The sequence below is a fragment of the Myodes glareolus genome, chromosome 11 (genome assembly GCF_982192425.1).
Source record: "Myodes glareolus chromosome 11, mMyoGla1.1, whole genome shotgun sequence".
NCBI lineage: Eukaryota > Metazoa > Chordata > Mammalia > Rodentia > Cricetidae > Myodes > Myodes glareolus.
This window is the reverse complement of record NC_142036.1, coordinates 26,261,736-26,285,346: the sequence shown is the minus strand read 5'-3', so window position 1 is coordinate 26,285,346 and position 23,611 is coordinate 26,261,736. Positions and strand designations below refer to the sequence as shown.

Sequence of the window (23,611 nt, the reverse complement as noted above, 5' to 3'; positions counted from 1 at the left end):
CTGCCTTACACCTTAGTGTTACAATGATAATAAAACCTGATTATTATTCAGCTTTTCTACCTACACTTCTTTTAAAACTGAAGATTAATCTGATCCAAAATATTCACATTATTCATGGCTGATGGAGGTGGCATTCATCAGTCTTCTCTATTCTGTTCTAAGTCATTTAGCAGGTAAGGTTTCAAAGAAGACAACATAGGACTTTAACTAGAGCCTTAAAAGTACAAAGGAGTTTCTAAGTTTCAGGGTCAACTAATACTGCCTGAATCTAAATTCCCTTATCTATCCTTTAAAAAAGAAAAAGAAAGAAAGAAAGAAAGAAAGAAAGAAAGAAAGAAAGAAAGAAAGAAAAGAAAAGAAAGAGAGAGAGAGAAACAAAGAAAGCAAATAAAATTATGCGTGACCCATACCTTTAGCAGTACAGAGAATAACACAACCTCCAAATTGTTTGTCATGGAAAACCCAGCCAAATTCCAGCAGAGTTCCCTTCCACAGGAAGTCTGGTTTGGGGATAGGAAGAAAATGGCTTATGCAACACTGAGAATGAATAGTGGGGTACCAAAAACTTAGACGAAACAAGACAAAAATTATGCCCACAACAGTACAACGGTATACCAACATACTGAAAACAAGTCAGAGTTGGTGACTTAAACACCAAATAGGAAAGGGGATCAGCCTTGGAGAAGCATAGTTTCTGACAGTAAATCAGAGAGGAGTACATACCCTTGGCTACACAGTAACAAAAAGAAAATACAGAAAAAAAAAATCAAGGATCTGACAGAAATCAAAGAGAAATAAGACATAACAATCCCACCAGTCTTTCAGGAATCCCTCCCTTCTCAACAACAAAGAAATACACACAGTTGAAGAAAACAGGACTATAACACTCCGAACTGAATTTAAATTCTTCAACCAACCAGTTAAGATATGAAGAAACAATCCTGAGGAAGAAATAAAAACCTAGAATAGAAAGAGGCAAACAACAAAAAAGGAACAAATAAAACAAGAGTTGACTGAACTCAGAAATGAAACAGAAGTACACAGTCATGTTCCAAAAAAGACAGTGGGGGTGCACCCCACAATGAAGCAAAGGGAAACAACGGAAGTAATTAGTTAGCAAAGCCATGAGCATGTGACTAGCACAGTTTAGATTGGTGAACTATAAACAGCCAGTCCAACCCACAGGCAATAGGACAAGGACACTGAGAACTTTCAACAAGCTCACTAAGACTTACCAATTTCATCTTCAAAGATGAGGAAGAGGTTTAACCAAGGAGAACATATTTTGGTGCAAATGAATTCAATTCAAAACTCATGCTCTGCCACTTATTAAAGCTATGTATGATAATTATGTTTACCATTCTAAGTTCTTTATTTCTAATCTGTTATTGGATGGATGGATGGATGGATGGATGACAAGCAGACAAAGCACACATATATACACAAAAGACAATTGTACATATATACATAGAGATCCCCCCCCAAAAAAAAGAGTATCAGAACACTGTATTGGAGGTAATTTAGTTGGAAGAAGTAAAAGACCAAGGAGGGGTGAAACCAAAATAAGTCAATTCAAGGGTCCTTGCTGACATGGTCACTAATATGGATACTGGAGCTTAACCTTGCTGGCACTCTCTGGAGAATGACTGGATTGCTCATAGAACTATGTGGGCAAAGGTGGAGAGAAACATTTTTCCAATGGATTCTGCCCCTACTTGATAAAAGCTGTTAAAGGAGTTGCATTAACTTCCTCCACTATCAGCACTTCAAGTTTACAGAACATCCCAGCTGTATCTCCTGCCAGGAGACACTGAAGAAACCCTGGAGCAGAAAACATACAGAAGGAGCATGCTTGAGACCAGACACTGCTGGGGAAGACAAAGTTAAAGCCTGCAATAGAGGAATGTGAAGATAATGTAAGAGGTAATGCTTAAGAGACAAAGAACAAAAAATCCTTCCCTGCCTTTTGTTCCTCAGGTTACAGGTGGTTATAGTTAGTACTACTATAATGGTGATAAGGAAGTTACTTAGATCTCAAGGGAGGGATACACTGAGATGTTTCTTGTTACTTTCATGACTGTTGCATAATGATGAACAAGGTTTGAAGCAACCATAACCTAACAAGTGAAAACTAACTGAAAGTTCAGTTCCTCAGAGACAAAAATCAGATTCACACAAGTCAAACAATGCCCATCTTTCCATGACTTAGTCATTCCCTACATATCTGTAATGAAATCCTGAATGCCACTCCAGTCTGTAAGAATAGCTATATTACTCTGCTTCAAATGGTAAGCACTGCATTATGTTTTTGTCTCTGCCACTGACGAATACTGTCATTTCTATAGATATTATTGAATCCTATGAAAATCCAATTCCAGAACAGCATCTCTTAGCAATTCCAGAAAGGTTAAACTAGAACCCTGAGAACAAGCTAGAACCCACAAGGACAAACAGAAGCATGTATCTGTAGGTATCTTCAGCTCCAAGCTCAATGATGTCAGTGACCTACAAAGAAGCTACACACACTAGTCTAGATTCCTCTTCATACCATCAGTGCTTCTGCCCCTCTATCTCACCCTAAATGTTTCTTATGATCAGTGATAGCCCAAAATCCAGAAGAAGTTCTGAGAAACAATTCCAGTTATGCCCAACTCATAATACAAACTTACCACAAAAGGTACAAAGCTCTCCTACCCTTATGATTAAATTTTTTGTCATAATACTTGCCAATATTTTGCCATAATTTTTATATGGCCATGGGTTTTGAGAGTCTTTCCATAGGCTTCCATGAAAATCCTCCTGTTTCTCAGGTTCCAAAAACTGAGTCAGCCAAATCAGAGGTCTTAATAGTACCACTGTCCCAAATACTCAAATCCTAGAGCTATCACATATGTGCAACTCTTCCTCTTCTATTCCATGCTAGTCTTGATTCTATCACATATGATAGGTTTATCAGCACCCACTGCTACCAACAATAGGATCTTTATTATGGTTTCACTAGGGAGTAACCCTCAGCAACACCCCATCCAAGGGTTGTTTTATACTACTTTATAGATACTAACAGTCTAATCCTAAACTGTTGTGCAAGAGGTTTACTTGGAAGGTAATCCCAATAAGATGAAATAAGAAGAAACTAGCAAGAGTAAAAGAGAAAAAAGAGGGTACATTATCAACTCAATCTAATCTAGCTTTTTTGAAGAACAGATGGAATGCCTCTGAGAATTTTCCACTCTAGAATCAATACAGAGAAGTACATATATTATCAGCTCCCACACCCTATTAGTTAAGGTTGCCCCAGTGGACTATTAATGGCTTTCCCTTTGGAAGCAAACATTTACACTTGCTGAGCCAGCTCTCACCAAGATCCTAAGCCTCAGAGCAAGAATCAGTGTTCTTGAACTAAAAATGCAAAATGTATATATAGCACGTGTACATCAAGATAAATGCCATCAACCTGAAGTGGATTGCTGCTGACCTAGAACTGATAATCACAGCTACACTGGAGACACAAATATTGGGAGACTGTGCATCAAGAGGTATGAGATACAATATCCAGGGGTGACACTGCCACCCACAAGCCTTGGCAGGATGAGAATGTCAATCAATGTCACAAAATAAAACATGGAAAGTTGGAAGAAGAAACACTGTTTAGCTTGGGAAACTAAGATATTTGAGGGCAATCTGAATGTTTGACGTGCAGTGGGATGATGGAAATGAATGATAAGAAATACAAGAGATCTAAACTAAAAACAGACTTGTCCAATAGTTCAAGCACTGATAACATCTTGATCTTCCAGTAAAAGTGGGTACAAGTACAGAGGTCTGGAACACAGAGAATTAGAGAGAAAACAGTGGAAGAAGATGGTGCACGTTGGTGGGGGAAAAAAAACAAAGAACATTTTGTTGTTACTCAAGGAGACCAGTACCAACACTCAAGCACCAGGTGCTCCAAGGAAGCGAAGGTAGAGTCAAACCGAGACATCCCATCAGACCAGCAAAAGAGGGATAGGTTAAGGAACTTTGGAGGTTCCTAAAGTCTCCATGGAGCTGTTGAGATGGAGGTCTGATACTAAAGCAAATCAGAGTGAAGAGAGATACAAACACAGAAATGAGTGGAATAAACAGTCTATCCAAAACCCTGAGCAAAGAGGAATGATAAGAGTTAACTAGAGGACTTTAGATGGCTGGCGGGCTGGCTGGCTGGCTGGCTGGCTGGCTCATATTGTAAGAAAGCACAAGTATCTTTGTGGAAAGGAGAACATGGGGTTAGAGGGGTGAGATCTGAAGTAGCCAATTTTTTAGTATGTGTAGAACATAATCTGACTTGTGCTTAAAATCTGCTTTTAATATACCAACTAGAAAAATGTGTACTTTACAATCTCATTTTCTGGGACTAATCAAGTAAGATTATAAAACAGATCTTCCCATTAAATCTTATCTTTTCTTATTCAGCATTACGAAACATAATATTCTTGGGTTAACTTCAGTCCAAAGGTGACAATGGTATGCAGTGAGGAAAAAAAAAAAAGCCTGCTGTTGCTATTTGAAGGTTTTGGTTTTTCCCCCTTTCTGTCATAGAAGAAAATATTTATAAAGCAACTTATCAAGGAATCTACAGTTAGGAAGTGTCCAGAATAATCCTAACAGCACATACTTAATTGAAAGCTAAAGCCTTGATTCCTATCTACAGAGTCCAAATAACTCAATTCCAGAAAACGCATGAGAGCTTGAAAAATCAGCAAAATTACTAGCACATTAGGTTCCTTTTAACTGCCAGGTGGTAAGTTGTTCTGAGGCTGTTTAGATTTGTGGTTGGGCCTCAAACCGTGTCTCTGGAGAGCACTCCACTGGCAGTTGAACAATGTTATATTTAATATCTGTTCACTTTAAAACAATGCTGCCTACTTTTCTCTTACTGCTATGGTCACTTATCTTAAAAACTTACTGTACTCTGGGTGTATAAAACAATGTTTTATCATTTATCCACGTGATTCTGGAATTACGTGACAGAACACATACAAAAACTGAATCAAAAACAAAGCATGTATAAAGCAGTAACTAACTGTTTCCCTCCCCCCCCAATACATGTGTCAAGTAAGTATAATTTAGAACCAAACTAAACACAGAACACTTGAAAAAGAAGAAACAGAAAATTAATCTAAGAATCTGGTATGAGCCATAGAAGGCAGAGAAACTGCCTTCAGATTGGGCCTGAAAACCTCTTCAGTGTGTTGTTCTGCAACTCTGTAAGTTTCACTGTGCAGCCTGCAAGTAAAAATACTTAGGATGTTTTTCTGTATCTAGGATTTTTTCCAAAGACCAGAATAACAATTTTTTAAACAATGAAGCTGTTTCTTTGGAATCAAGAATTGCCTTTTCTCCACAATTCACAGAGGGACAAAACAATCATGCCCTCAAAACTTATCTTCCTGTCACCAAATCTACAAATGCACCTGTATCCTTTCCTCATTCCTTTAAAACAGAAGCCATCTTCTTCTCCCCAACCCGCCCTCCAGCCCCAGGTAAACTAAATTCTACCCACTTCTCAGGGTTCTTGACATCACCACTTATTGTCTAGTGCAGTGTCAGCCTCTGTGACACACACTAATGGTACTTTAGCATGATTTACATCAGTCATCTTGAAACAAGGAAACAGAAAAAAAAAACCCTCCCTGACATCCTATTTCAAACCCCTCTAGAACAAAGTCTCTCAAAGGTTACCTCACTTGCAATTTATTCTTCAACCTTTAACAAAGCTACTTATGATCAACAGAATCCACAACCCATGCACCCCCATCCTCTTCAGTAGGCATCCACAACACCATAAACCTTGTAGGTTTCTTCAAGCTCTTCCTCTGAGCCAATCTTTGATGATTCTTCACTTTTTTAAGTTTTTTCAGGACCGAGTTCTGAGTCCTCTTTCTATAGCATCTCCTAAAGAGATCTTCTGTACTAATTTGGCCTTAGGGATATTTACATTTTTGTGACACCAGGTTTTATTTGAGCCCAAACCTTCTCCTTACTTCCTGGGTAATACTGGATGAATCACCTAAGACTCAGTAAGAAGACAGAGTGCTTCAACTGATTGAATATTTCAGTTAATGAAGGAATTTCCCACTTATGTAGAAAAGGGACTGATAAAAGGACAGCCCTGTGTACAGTCTCAAGAATTTCTTGCCTGTAGAATTCCTTCAAGTATGACTCTATTTTACTGACTTATTGTTTTGTCTCTGACAAAAAAACAAAAGCTCTACTAATACGAGAATTCACTTTCTTTTCTTTGAGATAAAGTAAAATATAAAAACAGAATGGTCAACATTAGAAAGTTGACTGTCTTCCCACATTTTCTGTATTATTTGTATTATGAATATATGTATTTAAATATAAGGGTACCTATTTATATCTTTTAACCCATGCTTTGGCATGGAAAATATAAAAGGACTATTATTAGGATTAAATTAAGAGTCGAAAGAAGAAAAGTAAGTACAGTACAACTGACACAAGGAGAAAACTAAGGCCACGATCACAGTCAGATGTTGTGGACCACCCACCTAATACAAGTCTCCTAGGGTCTGGAGTCCTGTGCATGCCCATAATCTCAGCTTTGGGAAACTGAAGCAGGAGGCACACTGTAAGTCTGAGGCTAGGCCTGAGTTACCGCAAGAACCTTTAAGGAAAAAAAAATCTACTCAGGCACCCACTCCGAGCATTCCTATGAATAACAGAGCAGCTAGTTCAAGGCAACACAGCTAGCTTTAGGGTAAAATTAAAAGAAATGTTACATCTGGAGACAATGTTACATCTGGAGAAAGGACAATATTATACCTCTACAAAATGACACTATTTTTAACCTTAAATGATTTAATTTACTGCTATCTGGATAATTTCTGTTAATACAACACTTTGGCAAAACTGTCTCTTGCAGCAAACTGATCTGATGGTTCAACCCATTTTCTTTTTTTAATATTTTTATGGTTTATTTAACTTTATTTTATGTGCATTGGTATGAATGTGTCAGATCCCCTGCAACTGGATCTTCAGACAGTTGTGAGCTGCCATGTGGATGCTGGGAATTGAACCCGGGTCCTCTGGAAGAGCAGTCAGTGCTCTTAACCACGGAGCCATATCTCCAGCCCGGTTCAACCCATTTTCAAGTAACATGCTGGTTTACTACTGCTGCTGGGAAGATTATCATAAACTTGATGATTTATTATTAACATTAACTTCTTTCCTTACAGTTTTGGAAATCAGAAGTCTGAAACTGAGGTGGATCAAGGTGACTACAGAGCTGTGTTTCTCTGAGACATTCTAGAGAAAAATCAGTAACCCAGCATCTAGAAGCTGTGGGTCTTGACCCTCTGCAGCAGTGGCATCATGCTGACCAGCCTCCTCTGACTGTGGCTCTCCAACTGTCCTACCAGTGTGATTAGACAACCTAGGATAACCTCCCAACCCAGGATGCTTACTCACACATGCAGTTTCTTTTGCCATATGTAGCCTACTCCCAGGATTTCTGGGGTTAGAATCTGGATATATTTAGAAAGAGGAAAAGAGGTCATTATTCAGCCAACCACATAAGACTTCATTATGAGCTAATGAGCTGGTTCAATTAGTAATGTGTTTGTGACCTATTTGGTCACCAGAACTTGTGTAAGAAAAAAAAATCTGGGTCTCATAATTGAAATACATACTCCTCTATATTCCAAATAATTTGGTATTAAAAATATTATTCACACAATTTTCAGGCCAGGAACACATAAATTACAAATGGTCCATACTCATTAGGCAGAAAGAAGCAGATCCCTGAGGCTCACTAGCCAGCTAGCATAAGCCTACTTGGCAAGTCTAAAAAAAGAGACAGATGGTGTCTGAGTTTGTTCACTAGCATCCACAGGCACAAACACACATGTAAATGTAAACCTGCACACTTGAAAACACACACATTCTCACATGTACCTACAAAAACTCATTAACATTACCAAAATTATAAGATGGCATGTTAGAAAAATCTACACAACAGTATGAATCAGAAATGCAAACCCAATCAAAAAAAAATGTTAAGTAAACCAGACGGTGGTGGCACACACCTTTAATCCCAGCATTCGGGAGGCAGAGACAGGTGGATCTCTGTGAGTTTGAGGCCAGCCTGGTCTACAGAGTGAGTTCCAGAACTGGCTCCATAGTTAATGAGAAACCCTGTCTCGAAAAACCAAAAACATTTTTAAAAATTAAAAAATGTAAATAAAAGAGCTAAGATAAAATCCTTTTACGTGCCAAGTTTATTTTCTCCATTCCAAATAATCTGATATTAAAAATACCATGTATATGACTTTTCAGGGGTCAAGAATGTGAAGATTATTTAAGAAGAGGCCCACATAGACAAAACTTGAATGTGATAAAATAACTACAATATCAAGGTCTATACTAAAACCTGGGAACTTGAGGATTTTGTGGGTAAAATGCTTGCAATGTGAACCTGTGTTCAGATTCTTAGCACCCAGACAAGCTGGGTATGATAGTTGTAATCGCAGTCCCCCCCCATCCATCTTTGGAAGCCCCACTCCCGAGAGCTGCCTCAGTCCAAACCTTGACCCCTCTGCCCAGGGAGAGCCAAGGAAGTCTGCCAAACCTTGACCCCTCCCTAGGAAGGGTCAAGACCACTCCCACAGGCTATCTAAACTGCTCCCCATAAAATAAACACGTGGTCTTCCCTCTTTCCCTTCAGTGGTTGGTGGTCATGTTGGCTTTCTATTCCCTCGGGGTCACCAGAGAGCGCAGATGTCCAAATAAACCTAGATATCTTTTAATTTTGTCTGATTTGGTCTCATTGGAATTATTTGCATAGGCAGAGAGGTTCATTTAAGGAATATTTCTAACAAAAGTGCTTTAACCCCAGCACTTCAGAGGCAGAGAAGTCGATCTCTGTGAATCCAAGGCCAGTCCGGTCTACACAGCAAGTTCCAGGACAGCCAAGGCTACGGGTTGTGTCTCCAAAAGCAAACAAACAATGAAAACAAAAGGAAAGAAAAGCTGGGTATGGAGGCATAATACTGTAACCTCTTTACTGGGAGGCAAAAACAGATACTTTGGGTTTTATGGTCAGCCAATCTAGAAAAAGTGAGCTCCAGGCACACACCCTCAAAACCTATTCTCCCTGCAGTCACAGGGGACAACGTCTAATGGATGATTGAAAAAAGAGGAAAAAGTGATGGAGTCCACTCACAACGTCAAGGATGTATGAAGTCCAGAGAACTCATCTGATTTGGGAGGGACAGCTACATTTTAGCAAGAGGGACACACTGCTAGAAAATAGCACGATGAGGTTAAGATTCTATTTTAGAACCTATTCATGATCCCTGACAAAAAAAGAAAAAAGCAGGAATTATTACACCTTAGAGGTGAACACAAAGATCTGCAAATCATTCAGAGAATTCAAAGGTGATGCCTGTGGCAGCCTCTTCCCTCTCCTCCCACTGCATTTGAGGACTGACATCTCTCAACCCGAAATTAACTGTGAAATTCAACCAACACAAAAAGGTGTCAGATTTTCCCTAGAGGAGCTCTCACAACCCTCTTGTTCACATGAAAGAATCCAATCCTGCCCATCAAAACACTTCTGTCTGCAGCTTCAGGATGCTGCCTCACTTTAAAGCTGAGGTTAATGTTGGGATTAACACATTGCATCACCTGAGGCTTTTCCCCAGACTGAAAACATAAAATACACTTCAATTCCCTTTGACACAGGGTTGAGATGCCAATATCTTTGCATAAATAGACTATTTTCGCAATTTCTGACATTCACAAGAGAAATTTTAAAAGAAATTTTCTTTTAGACTCCCAAGAATCTAGTTGTGGGGCATGGGATTGTGGGGCAACAGCAAGACAGCTTGTCAGGTAAAACTGAAGCCTAGTGGCCTGGATTCAATCCCTAGAACATACATAAATGTGAAAGGAGAGAACCAACTCCCTACACATCAGGGACTGTTCATTTTTAGTGGAATGCTACATGAATCATCTGGTAAAATTAATAATTTTTAAAAGGAAATAACAATTCTTGACCTTTGTCAACTGCACAGAAATACCATAAAACATCAGCTTAATTCTGGTAAGCAGTCTGGATGTCATTATGAATAAGAAAATTTAGGCTTAGAAAGGCAGTTTACTCTAGATGCAAATTAAAACTACGGTCTATACTCTGACCTTTGTTAAATCTTTACTTAAAACACTTCAAATATGAATACCAGTACTCAAACTCTATAGGGAAACTCCATAGTTGGTAGCTAATAAAAGTCAAGAAGATGTTTTGAGAGGCATCACAAAATAAGAAAACAGATACCTCTAATGAACAATAAACACAAAAGCCTCAAGGAATAATAGTAAATTGACTCTAGCAGCATGTAAAAAGGATCATGATCACAAAGGGCTTATCCCAGAATATGAGGCCATCTTAATACCCAATAATCAATCAATGTAATAAACCTGATCAATAAAACAAAGCTATATCATCACCTTAATAAATGAAGAAAAGCATCTGACAAAATCCAGCATTGTGCAACAATTAAACAAGGGAAGAGGACTTTCTCAGTTTGTACAAGGCAGCCATGGAAAACCCATAGTCGGTCCTGTAATTAGTGATGGATGATTAATGCTTTCCTGTAAGATAAGGCACTAGACAGGGATGTCTATTCTTGCTGATTCTACTTGAATAGTAAACATCTCTAGCCAGGGAAATTAAACCAGAAAATGACTAGGAAGGAGGAAGTAAAACTGACTCTCTCTCTCTCTATCTCAAACACACAATATACACATGTATGTATATAAAGATAATCATGATATAATTAGCAAATAAAAAATACTAAGACATACACTAAGGTACTATTAGAACTAATAAACTAGTCTAGCAAGGTTACAAGACACAATAGCTCTCTAGATACTTACAATTAACATTCCAAAATAAAATAATTTTATTACTATTATATTATTATACATCAAAAATGAAATACTTAAACACAAAAGATCTCTGGACACTTACAATTAACATTCCAAAAATAAAATAATTTCATTATATTATTATACATCAAAAATGAAATACTTAGGAATAAATTTAACAAAAGAAAGAGAAACTTAAACTCTAAAAACAAGAAAACATTTTCCAAAAAATGAAAGAAGAGCTATACAAATGGAGCAATATTCCATGTTCATGGACCAGATTTAACACTGCTAACATTCTCAAAACTAATTCACTGCAATAAATTATGTGTAATCTATATCTATGAATTCAGTGCAATACATATAAGAACATCACCCAAATAGTTTCTTTGAAGAAATGGACAGGCTGATGCTAAATTCATATGTAAAAATCAAAGAATAACCAAGATAATCTTGAAAAAGAGAAAGTTGCAAGATTTGTACTTTCCAACTTCAGAACTAAGTTTGCGACTTGCAGTTTTTATAGTAGCTTAAAAAGAAGCAATGGAATAGAATTGAGTCTTTAATAAACCTGTATGTCTTTGCCTAATTGATTTTTTCAAAGAAGGTGCCAAGACAGAAAGGGAAAGAGCAATCTTTTCAAAAATGGTACAAGAACAAGAGAATATCTACACATAAAAAAACTGAATCTGAATCACTACCCCATATAATACATAATTAACTCAAATTCAAAAATCTTGTACTAACAGCAAAAAAATCATAAAACTCTTAGAAGAAAACAGAATGAGAGAAAACAGAGGGTGAGGGGAGGCAAATTAAAATCTTTCATGATTCTCAAAATACTATCCTATCCCTCAAAAGATAAAAAGGCTATTTTTATGAAAAAATTTGCAATCATGTATCTGACAAGAGATATGTATCTAAAATAAAGAATTTTCAATAATACAAAAGAAACTAGGATCTCTGGGAGTTCCAGGCCAGCCTGGTTTACCCAGTGAGACTGTATCTCAAAACAGAGAGGGGAGAAAGTAGCCAACTGCAAAATAGGTCAAAGATAGAAGTAAACATTTCTCCAAAAATATACAAGATATACTTGTATATCTTAAGTGCTAAAACGCATATGCAACATCATTAGGAAAATACAAGTCAAAGCCATAATGCAAGCTGCCACTTCACCCATTCAAGGATGGCTGAAAGTGTAAGGCGGCATATAATAAGAACTGGCGAGGCTATGGTGAAACTTAATCTCTCATACACTGCTGGTGGAAAAAGTTCAGTATGAAAAAGTTTGGCTCCATAAAATCCAACAATTTTACTGTTGGCTAATACCCAACTAGGATAGAACCTAGTGAGATTTCCCACTGATGAGGGTCTGGGCAGAACTACCGACTCACAAATCCCTAACAAACAGAAATCATATTCTATAAGCCAATGGAGTTTCCATTGTTACTACATAATGGATAACCTTCTGCAACACTCTCCTTAATATTAGGCACTCTCTCAAAGACAGGAATCAAAGGAATTATGTACCCAGCAACCCTTCTTACTCTAAGAGTTTAGTTTATTCTTATCCATAGGTTTGCTGTAGTTGCTGGCATTTTAGGACATGATAGCATCACACAATGAGTCAAAAGCAGACACTTGATCAAAACTAAGCCAATAAAGTCCTTCTTTCAGAATTTAACTGAAACTGGCAAATGGACACTGTCCTTCAACAGCTGAAGTCATAAAATGTAGAAAGAACTTCAATGCTGTCCACTTTCTACCCCCTGGAAAGAAATTAGACAATGGATGAAGAAGAAGTAAGACTTGATACATGAACTAGAAGAGATTTAAGACACAGTAGAGGCGATGTAAGTCTCTGATTCTAGTGATTCCTCAGACCTCTCTTTCCAAGGAAAAGCCACTTTCTTAACCTCAGCATGTAAAACAGCATTCAACACATATGAGATGACAAAGTATTTGTTGAATAATTGAGTGAGTAAAATAATCTCCATTTTCCAGCCAGTTTTCAACCAAGTTACATTTGACTATGTAACTTTTAATCTTTATTTTGTTGCATTTATACATTTTGTATCTTTCTACTATTATACTTAAATAATAGAGAGCTGGGCATGGTAGTGCACACCTTTAATCTCAACACTCGGGTGGAAGAAGCAGGCAGATCCTGTGAGTTTGAGGCCAGCTTGGTCTACAAAGCGAGTTCCAGGACAGCCAAAGTGGTTATCAGACAGAAAAACTCTGTCTTGAATAACCAAAGAAGCAAAAGGGAAAAAAAGAATATATAGTGATTGCTGGTTCATATGGACTCTTCCTTTACAGCTAGACAGCAGAACATTTTCTTAATCATCTTTGGTATCATCAATACCATGTAGGTTAGAAAACAGAAAATGTTCAAGAATTTATGATTTGCTTGATCCTGAATTCTGAATTCTTCAGCTTTTATAGTTACTATTATCAATTTATCAAGTTGATAAATTGCAACTAACATCTGCAAACTTTGTCCTTATTTTTCATCCAATTGAAATCACCCAACAAATATTTGAAGACATAGCCAGGCTACAAATGAACAGAAAGAATGGGTTTCTGCCCTCAAGGACTTTACTATCTGACACAGACAACTCAGCATGTGTGTAAGAGAGTGTGCACACCTACATGTATGTGAGTATGGATTCGTACATACCACTGTATCCATGCTTACCTTCCATCTTAATTAAGCCAAGGCTCTTTTGTTCTTCACAACTGTGTATGCCAGGTTAGCTGGCCTACAAGCTTCCAGAGACTCTTTTGTTTCCAGCTCCCTCATGGTGCTATACAACAAGCACTAGAATTATAGATACACACTATGTCTTAGGCTTTCTATTGTTGTGAAGAGACACTATGACCATGGCAACTCTTATAAAGGAAAGACATTTAATTGAGGTGGTGGCTTACAGTTTCAGAGGTTTAGTCCATTATCATCATGGTGGGGAGCATGACAGTGTGCAGGAAGACATGGTGCTAGAGCAGAGCAGGAGCTACGAGTTCTTACATCTTGACTTACAGGCAACAAGAAACGGTCTGTCTCACTGAGAGTAGCTTGAGCATAGGAGACCTCAAAGTCCACCCCCACAGTGACACACTTCCTCCAACAAGGCCATACCTACTTCAATGATGCTACACCTTCTAATAGCGCCACTCCCTTTGGAGTTTCTTTCAAGCCACCACATATTATCATACCTAGCTTTATTTGTGGGTCCTAAGGATTCAAACTCAGGTCTTCCTACCCCAAAGTGCTCTACCTGAAAGAGCCATCTTCTCAACCCCAGGTAAACGTATTATTATAGAACTGTGTGTTGTAATGGGCAAGACATCACAAACTGCTCAATAGCAGAAAAACTACAAGGAGTTTACACTCTGTTTGAGAAGGCAAGACAACTATGGAAAAAGATAATAGCCAGGTCATGTGGTAATGGCTAACCACCCAGTGTCTTGTTTGTTTTCCAGGTACACTAGATTGATTCATACATTTTTCAATAAGACCCGATTGTGAAGTAACTTTAACCAACATTTCCTACTGCCTACTATGTGCCAGGTACCTGATTAACATTTCGATACTGAATGTTAACAGTGCCTCATTCAATTCTCACATTTGACAGATGAAAGAAGTAAGCCTGGAAGAGTGCAGTGACTTCCAAGTCTACAGAGCTAGCAAAGTGACAGAGCTAGTGTTCATCACTATGTCTGTAAGTCTACGCCCAAGTATGTCACATTATTCAGTCTACACCCTGAAGCCATTCCCATGTCCTTCGACTGAGTTTCTAATTGCATTTTCACTCATCCTATGGCACACAATACAATCACCAACTACTAGCCTGGTACGCTAGGGAAGGGACCACATCAGATCACATTGCTAGAACCTAGCACCTATTATATATAGCACCAAGTGCTAAGAAAAACATAGATGAGTGACTCAAGTTATATTATAACTGTGCTTTTGACCATTCCATGTGATCAGTTGTCCAAGTATTTAGCAATAAATTGATTGCTCCTTTCCTCTGACATTAGCAATGAGTTCAGCACAATCTCTTCATCCATCAGAAAAATTTCTAAATGCAAACTTAAAGCTGATGATTCACAAAGTTAGCTGAGAAGGGGAAATAAAACAGTGCTTATTGTTTTCTACAGAGCTAGCAATGTTTGCAAAATTCAGAAACTGAGCAGTAGTTTGCCCCCTGATCCTTGAGCAAGACTGCTGCTGCACCAAGATCAATGGCTGAGGCGGGTGAGACGTCAAGTAGCATCTGCAATACAATGTGATTCCACACACACACAGAGCAAGGAAGGAATCATTATGTAAGATAGGGAAAATCCTCCCTCTAGAAAGCACGTGGCACTGCACCTGGTGTAGAGTCGGTATTAATACTGGACAAATGTGTACAGAGAAGATGACTGAAAAGCCTGCTGAGAACAGCAGCTGTTGATTAAATTTGGAGGGAAAAGTTCGGCCACGGAAATCTAAACAGGTTATGTTAGGAACTCAAAAATACTATGGAATAACTGGCTCGGGATATGGTATAGAGTCAAAACAATCAAGAATGACAATACTTAAAACTGATGAATTAAGAAAGCATGAATTTGACAACTTATACTAAGTCATAAGACTGGCACTCAAAAGAATGCTAATGGGCAATCTCATTAGAAATAACAAAGACTAACTCTGAAGCAGAGCTAACTTTACAGTCTGTCCCAAATAAATGCAAGGTAGACCTGGCTAACACCTGAAACTTACCACTTACCCTCTCTATCCACTTAATAAAAGAGTCCTTCGGCTGTAGCAAGGGCTCAGTGGTTAAAGGGCAGGTTCACAACCAACAGTGAGTCCTTCAGTGTACCAAAGACATAGTGTCAAAAATCTTAAGCTACTGGCGCTAATAACAAACACGTTATTAAAATGCATTCTCCGTTCAAAAAAAAAAATGAAGTGTAAGAGGAGACCCGACTCCATGACAGTAGGGGAGACCCTAAACTGTACCATTGGTACAGGTAAGGATTTTCCGAAATAAACCCCGGATTTAAACAATGAAAAAGCAATTTAATAAGTAAAAGGCTTTAGGACACACTGCTTTACTGATCTCCAGCATCGAGGGTGTAAGCGCTGAAGTCGCCTAGCAAAGTCTTTCACCTAGAACTTTACATTTATAAAACAGGCTGCTTCCCAAAAGGTGCTGGCAAAAAATTCAAGGCAAGTATAGTACTTCAGGATAACTCTAGGAGAAGGGACTACGCGAAGCTTCTTTACCTCACCAGAGACTATCCAGGGGCCAACTACCCTCCGTGTCTCGGTCGCAGGATTGCTATCCCTTAACGGTGGTGCACGTACACACACGCACGCGCGCTTACACACACACACACACACACTCCCCACCCCACCCCACCCCCCGCAGCTGGACCACCAGAAGCGGAGGTGCAGGTTAAAGTGAGTTCACGCTCCACGACACCGCACGGCTCACCTCATGCCAAGGCAAAGAGCAGCTTTTGCTCGAGACAGCGTGGAGTGACAGATGTGACAGATGTGTCACCTGTGCAGGAAGGGGGGCGCGAAGGCATCTTCCCAGGACCAGTACCCAGTACTGGGGTCCCGACACAGGCAAACTTTCGGCCCCCAGCCTACAGCCTCCCGGGACCCCCTGACTCGCCTCTGTCCACCAAGCCCCGCCCCTGGCCGGTCTTTCCCCCCACCCCGCGCCCCGACCCCAGCCCGCGCCCCCCTTGGCCTGCGCGCGCCCCAGCGGGCTCTCAGGCGCGCCTCCGCGGCTGGCCCGGCCGGCAGAGGGCGGGGTCGCTCACCGGTCCGCAGCTCGTGCTTGACAGTGAGGAGCTGCTCGCCGCCGTCCCCGCCGTCCCCGCTGGTGCCCGCGCCGCCACCGCCACCGCCACCGCCGCTGCCGCCCTCCCCCTCCATCTTCACCCTCTTTCCGATCGCGCGGGTCGCACTGAGGGGAACCTGATGGGACAGCAGACGCCCCGTCTCGTCGCAGCCCCGGGAGCCGAGCTACGGCAGCGCCACAACTCCGTCGCCGAGGCGAGTCTCTTTCCCGCTCTGGCCGCGCAGCTCCTCCGCCTCCTCCCCTCAGCGGGCACCGCTAGTACGCCGCAACCCCGCGCCCTGCACCTCCACCTCCTCCGCCAGGCCGCTCCGCCCACAACCAGCCGCGGAGACAGCCCCAAGCCGCCAGCGCTATTGGGCGCAGTGCGCGCGCGTCTGCCAGCGCCCGTTCCCATTGGACGGCCCACGCTGACGTTTCACGAGTCGCCCCGCCCCGCTGCTCGAATTGTTGTTGCTTGGCGGGGCGGCAGGAGAGGGAGGAGCGCGGACGCTCCGATTGGCAAGACCCAAGATTCGGCCCCACCCACTGGCTTTGGTGCGCACGCGCAGGTAGGCCTTTCCTCTCCTGACCTCCCCAGAATGGTCACACCCCTTATTCCCCAGCTTCTATCTGTTAGTAAACAGAGTCTAGTAGTCAGGAGGCGCTTCGGACCTCTGATTGGCTACTACAGAAAGAGGCGTGGAAAGATGATTGGACCGCTTGGTCCGCCAATCACGGTGGACAAAGGAGGGTTCAGGAGAGAGGCACTTGTCACCCACGTGTTTGCGCGCGCGCGTCTAAGGGTCCAAGGCAACGATCTACAAATGTGTGACCGCATGAAAGATGCCATGTCCTCGTACGATGTTACTCGCTGTAATTAGCAGTAAATAAGTGGATTTTGTTTTAAATTCTGTTCTGTGGGTAAAAGTACTTGCGGACAGCCGGAGTTCAGTTTCCATGTAGCGGAAGGAAGAAAACGAACACGTTGCCCTCCAACCTCGACACAGCTCTGTGACACACATCACCCACACACGCACACACACACAAATGAGTTTTTTAAAAAATTAGGTGAGTATAGGTAGTTCCTACACACAAAAGTCAAGGTTCTGACTCACGACAAAAATGGAAAAAAAAATGTTTCATTTTTGTCGCTCAGTACAACCTTGACCTCCCTCACCGGTCCTTCTGCCACTACCTCTCAAGTGCCGAAACTAGCCGCCTGTGCCACTAATATAGTGCTGGGGATTGAATCCTGAGCTTTATGAATGCTAAGCAAGCATTCTCCCAATTAAGCTACCTCTGCATCCCAAATTTTTTCACGTTTACCACGTTCTTCCCAGGCACCCAAAGGTGTGGCGAATCATAAAATAGGATACAATTCCTGCTATTGAAGAGGTTTTAATGGAACTTGAGAAATGGGCAACTTGCATATATACACAGAAAACTATAAATAATTTAAACATCTGCGGAGCAGTATAAAGCATTAGAGATCGCGCAGATGGCAACAATTATTCTCAAGGTGTTGGGGCAAGGAGGAAATCTGGATAGCCAATTTAGAGGACAAGTGAGACAAAAAAAAATACCACTGCCGGTGTTTCACCTAGGTAGCTGGGAGCCTAGGTCTAGAGGGTATCAAGTACTGGTAAGTGAAGTGGCTGGCAGTCTAAACGAAAGTGTGAGAGAAGCAAATGAATAGGCAAGGTGAGTGTGTCTTACTTTTCTTCTTGCTGTTAAAAAAAAAAAACAGACAAAAGCAGCGTGAAGAAAGAAGGGGGTTTTTCAGTGCCCATTTAAAGGATAGTGTTTCATGAAGGAGGGAGGCACAGTGGTAGGAAGAGGAGACCGCTGGTCACATCGTGTCTGTCTCAGAAGCAGAGATGAACATGGTACCCAGCTTTCTCCTTTTTATTGAGGCCAGGACGCCCGCGCAGGAGATGGTGCTGCCCACAACTAGGGTGGATCTTCCCTGTTAAACCTCCCTTAAAAAGACTCCCCCAAGTTTGTCGCCTAAGTGATTCTAAATCCAGTCAAATTGAGAATGAATATGAACCGTGTCAGTAAGACACTCTTAAGTGCTATGTTGAGCTATGGGTTTTATTAAGGACATGAGAAATTCCATAGACTAGTTAGAACAGCAAAGTCTTTCTGTAACTCATTTTACATGAGACTGGAGGGAAGCGAGAGCTCACAGGGAAAGACTCTAACTGCAAGTCTAGCACTGATGGCTTAATTTCTGGGAGCAGAAATAAATGATAATGAGAAAAGACTTGAACATAAATAATATAATAATGATCTTCTAAATTGAGCATGGATTAAATGAGGGACCAGCAAATTATTTTCCTGTTAGAGACCAGATAACAACTTCAAGGCTTTGGGAGCCATATGCTCTCACTTATAACTTCAACTCCACTGGAAAGCCGTCAAAAATAACAGCAAATGGCTGGGTTCCCATAAGATGTTTAAATGGATATTGGAATTTGAATTTCACATGTCATAACTCAGTATTGTCTTAATATCTTTTCAATTGTTTAAAAATAGAAAACCTATCCTTAGCTCCTGGGCCTTTAAAAAAATAGACAGTGGTCTCTATTTGGTCTCCATAGTTGGCAGATTCCCGCATCAGGTTACCATGAGAGAGAAAGCAAAAACATCTATGGCGCCCTGTTAGATCACCGCCACAGCTCCCTGGATTAACCTGCCTGGTATGCCTGTTTCACTGCACTGCGACTTCCCACTTAGCTGTGCTGTTTGGAGCCAAGCAATGGCTGTGTGCGGTTGTTCATTTGTTCGTTCAACGACTTTCATACCCATTCTGTACCAGTTAGTGTGGTCGGTGTCAGGGACAGAGTGTACACAAACAGATGCCAGCCGTGCTCTCTGTAGAGCTTACGGTTAAAGAATGGAAATAAACTCTAGGTGATCACGTAAGGAAATTGCAGCCTCTCCATTACAATCACACCATGAGGGGAAAAAAATTTACTGCAATGGAGTCCCTAGTTCACTCTAGAGTTGCTGGAAGAACTCGGTATGGAAGGATATTTTTTTATATTCTGAATCTTTAAAGATGAATACAGCTTTATCTAGGACTTTGAAGAAACTGACCTAATGCTTACCAATCTCATTTCCTTGTCTTGGTCAGACAGGAAGAACTTTTCATTTTTTTTGAGACAGAGTTTCTCAATGTAACCCTGGCTGTCCTGGAACTCATTTTGTTGACCAGAGATCCACCTGCCTCTGCCTCCCAAGTGCTGGAAATAAAGGCGTGAGCCGCCACTGCTCATCTAAGAACTTTTTTTTCTTTTTTCTGTCCTTTTTGCAGCTAGGTTTCTATGAACGTTACCTGGCCAGTGAGCAGACATGACATGTGAACATTTCCAGAACCAGCCACAGAACCCCATGTATAACTACAATCACTCGCCCCAACTTTGTTTCGGGGGGGGTGAGTTTGGGTTTGGTGCTTTGTTGTTGTTGAGACAGTCTCTCACTATGTAGCTCTAGCTATCCTAGAACTCACTGTGTAGACCAGGCTGCTCTCAAACTCACAGACATTGGCCCACCTCTGCCTCCCAAGGGCTGGGATCAGAGGTATGCACCACCACACCTAACAAGCCATGTTTTAAATAAGGGAGAGCCATGTTTCAGAAGACTCCTGAGCTGAATTCTAACTGGAACAGTAACTGGCTGGCCTGCAGTAAGTCTTTGAAGTATAAACTACTGAGACGGAATGGTTTACTGTGAAAACATAATGTGCCATACACTATTTCACAGCGGCACCCCAGGGCAAGAAGATTTAAGGAGGATGTCATGAGACAGATAAAGAACTGTTGCACTTGAGAGACTCAGAGAAAGCCAGTGGACCCTTTATTACTGTAAGCAAGAGCATGCTGGGAGATGTATAGGCAAAGACCCAGTTGTGAAGTGTATGGCTGATCTTATTAATATTTAGAGATTTATCGACAGAAGACTGGAGAATGATAGAATTGGGATAGTATTTTTTAAAATTTTATTTATGCATTTTTATGTATGAGTGCTCAGCCTGTACACTTGCATACCTGAAAAGGGCATCAGATACTATTATAGATGGTTGTGAGCCACCATGTGGCTGCTGGGAATTGAAGTCAGGACCTTTGGAAGAGCAGTCAACTTTCTTAACCACTGAGCCTTCTCACCAGCTCCTGGGATGGGATTTTTAAAACTTCTCTCCCTCCCTCTCTCTCTCTCTCTCTCTCTCTCTCTCTCTCTCTCTCTCTCTCTCTCTGTGTGTGTGTGTGTGTGTGTGTGTGTGTGTGTATGCACGCATGCGCGTGCACGCATATACACACCACATATAGAGATCGGAGGACAATTTCAGATTTTGTCCTCATTTTCCAGCTTTTTGGAGGCAGGGTATCTTTGCTACTGTGATAGATACCCAGCCTGGCCATCCTATGAGCTTCCAGGGCTTTTCTTGTCTCTGCCTCCCATCTTGTCGTAGGAACACTGGGAATACAAATATGAGCCTGGTTTTGTGTAGACTCTGGGGATTTGAGCTCATGCCTTCATGCTTGTGGAAGAAGTGCTTTGCCCACTGAGCCATATCCCCAGATCTGCCTAGCTCACTTATTTCTAGGTAATGTTTAAGTTGCAGAAGAGTTGCAAAATTTACCAAGCTTAGAAATAAGGGTGAGTTCCACCTTTCAAACCCAACACTGCAAGGAGGGAGGGAGAAAAGGGAGGTGGCAATTGCAAACAAATTGAAAAAGCTGCTGAGAGATAAATACGGTAAGGCAGCATTGATAATTGTTGACTAGCACTCGGGTCTCAAATGGAGTTAGGCTCCCTGAATCAAGATCACTAAGTGTCTTTCTCTAGCCGTCTACATTTCCCTTGGGGTTACAGATCAGCAATTGGGCAACAACCTGGCTAAAATGGATGACCCTGTGGTCTAAGTAAGAAACAAAGATGACTGGAGATGAGAGGGACTGGGTCACCCGTGGGAACAGCATGGGTGGAGTTCAGGAACTGGTGCTAACTGGGTGCACAGGTGAGCCTCTGAATCCAGCTGCACCATAGGATCCCCATTTGAAACACTTTAAGAAGGGAAAATACATTAGCCTTAGGTGAGGCCTGAACTTTGGGTTTTTTTTTCTATAGCCCCCGCCCATAAATATAATGTGCAACCAGGTTATAAGGCCTTCACATTAGAGGAAATAAGAACCAGAGGAAATCTGGGGAAACTAGCAGCTTTCCAGGGGTGCTATTACTGTTCAATAGCATAAAAAAAGACATCATAAACCCAGGCTGACAACACTAAATAAAATGGGTGAAAGTTTAACTGACTAGATAATGATAAGAGTGATGGCCAGAAGTCAAGAGAAGAGATTACTGAAAAGTGGAGCTAATAAATGCACTGTGGTCTGAATGTAGCAACTGGAATTGAGGAAGCCTACACTGCCTTAAGAGACAGAGAGTGCAGAATCTGTCTATTAAGAAGGTTGGAAAGGAAAGTTGTTGGGGGAAGTCAGATCTCTGCCAAGGCTGAAAAGAATAATCGAGAAGAAAGCTTGGAAATGTGTGTCTTCTCTTAAAGCTGACTTTTTTTTTTCTGCTGTTCGGAAATGGAGGTCTCTACTCAATCCCTGAGTGATGAGCAGGTGCCTATGGTACCATTCCATGTAGCCTCGTGGATTCTCGCTGCATCCCTTTCATTGGCATGAGGGCTGAAGCATAGGGGAGGCCGGACCTGCTGTGAGCCACTCCAGTGTGATGAATCTGATTTCTCATGTAGTGAAGGTGAAAAACTTCTCACTTTGTGATGTACAAATGGGAAATGCCAAGACTCATCACATCAAGCTATTGTAGTTTAGCTCTGAAATATTCCCATGGGCTCATGTTTTAATTGCCTGTTCCCCAGCTGGTAACAGTCTTTTGGATGAGGCCCTGGAACCTTTAGGAGATGGGGCCCAGCTGATGGAAGAAACACTGGACTGTGGACCTTTGAAAGTAACACTCACCCTTGGTTCCTGCCTTATTCTCTACTTCCTGGTCTGCTGTAATGTGAACAGTCTTCAATACACACTCCCTCTGCCATGAATCAAGCTGTTCTACCATGCTTTCACTGCCGTAATGGACTGAAATCGTGAACCCAAATAAATCTTTTCTCCTATGAAGTGTTTCTCCCAGGCATTTGGGTCACAACAATGCAACAATCAATCCTTCACTCTACAAAAACAGCCTGGTAATGTGCTCAGATGATAATAAGTGTCTTCCAAAAATCAAAAATAGCTATGTGTGGGGATGCACACCTTTAATCTCTACACTCAAGAGTGGCTTAAGCTACATACTGCTAAGGCTGCATCATGAGACCCTGAAGAAAGTAAGAAACTACATGATCAAATCTTGATACTTTTTGACCCTGTCAGAATTTTTATTGTGTGATATAGATCCAGTCAGTTTAGGGAGCTAACTACAGGATACAGAGAGCAGCTCAATTAATAGGTATCAGACTGAAGATCCCCCACTTGCCACTGAAATTCCCAAGCTGCCTCTGTTCTGAAGTCAGAGCACTGGGAGGTAGGTTCATAGATGTGAAGGACTCTCCATAAGGGGACAATAGTCAGGGAATCATTTTCTCCCTCTACCATCGGGTACCCAAGAGAGAACCTAGAGGTACAGAGTCACAGAATAAATCAGAAGACTCAAGTCTGAGAGCTGGCTCCACCCCTCTGTGAGCTGGCACACATCTGCCTTCACTTGCGACAGGTACAGAAAATGTTTTACGCTCTATCCTTCCCCTCTCCCAGTTCCAAAAACAACAGAGGAACAAAGCAAAGCAAAAAGGTAGGGCAGCGGGA

General features: G+C 41.2%; 1 protein-coding gene across 2 annotated transcripts in view; it reads right to left on the bottom strand.

The window, feature by feature from the left end:
- Rps6ka5 (ribosomal protein S6 kinase A5) overlaps positions 1-17,055 on the bottom strand; it is a 169,837-nt gene extending 152,782 nt beyond the window's left edge. For both annotated transcript variants that reach the window (XM_085697840.2, XM_085697841.2), the window contains exon 1: positions 16,759-17,055. In XM_085697840.2, coding sequence (XP_085553966.1) covers positions 16,759-16,873 — 115 coding nt within the window. In that variant the 5' untranslated portion in view covers positions 16,874-17,055. The remainder of the gene's footprint in view (positions 1-16,758) is intronic.
- Positions 17,056-23,611: the final 6,556 nt, after the last annotated feature.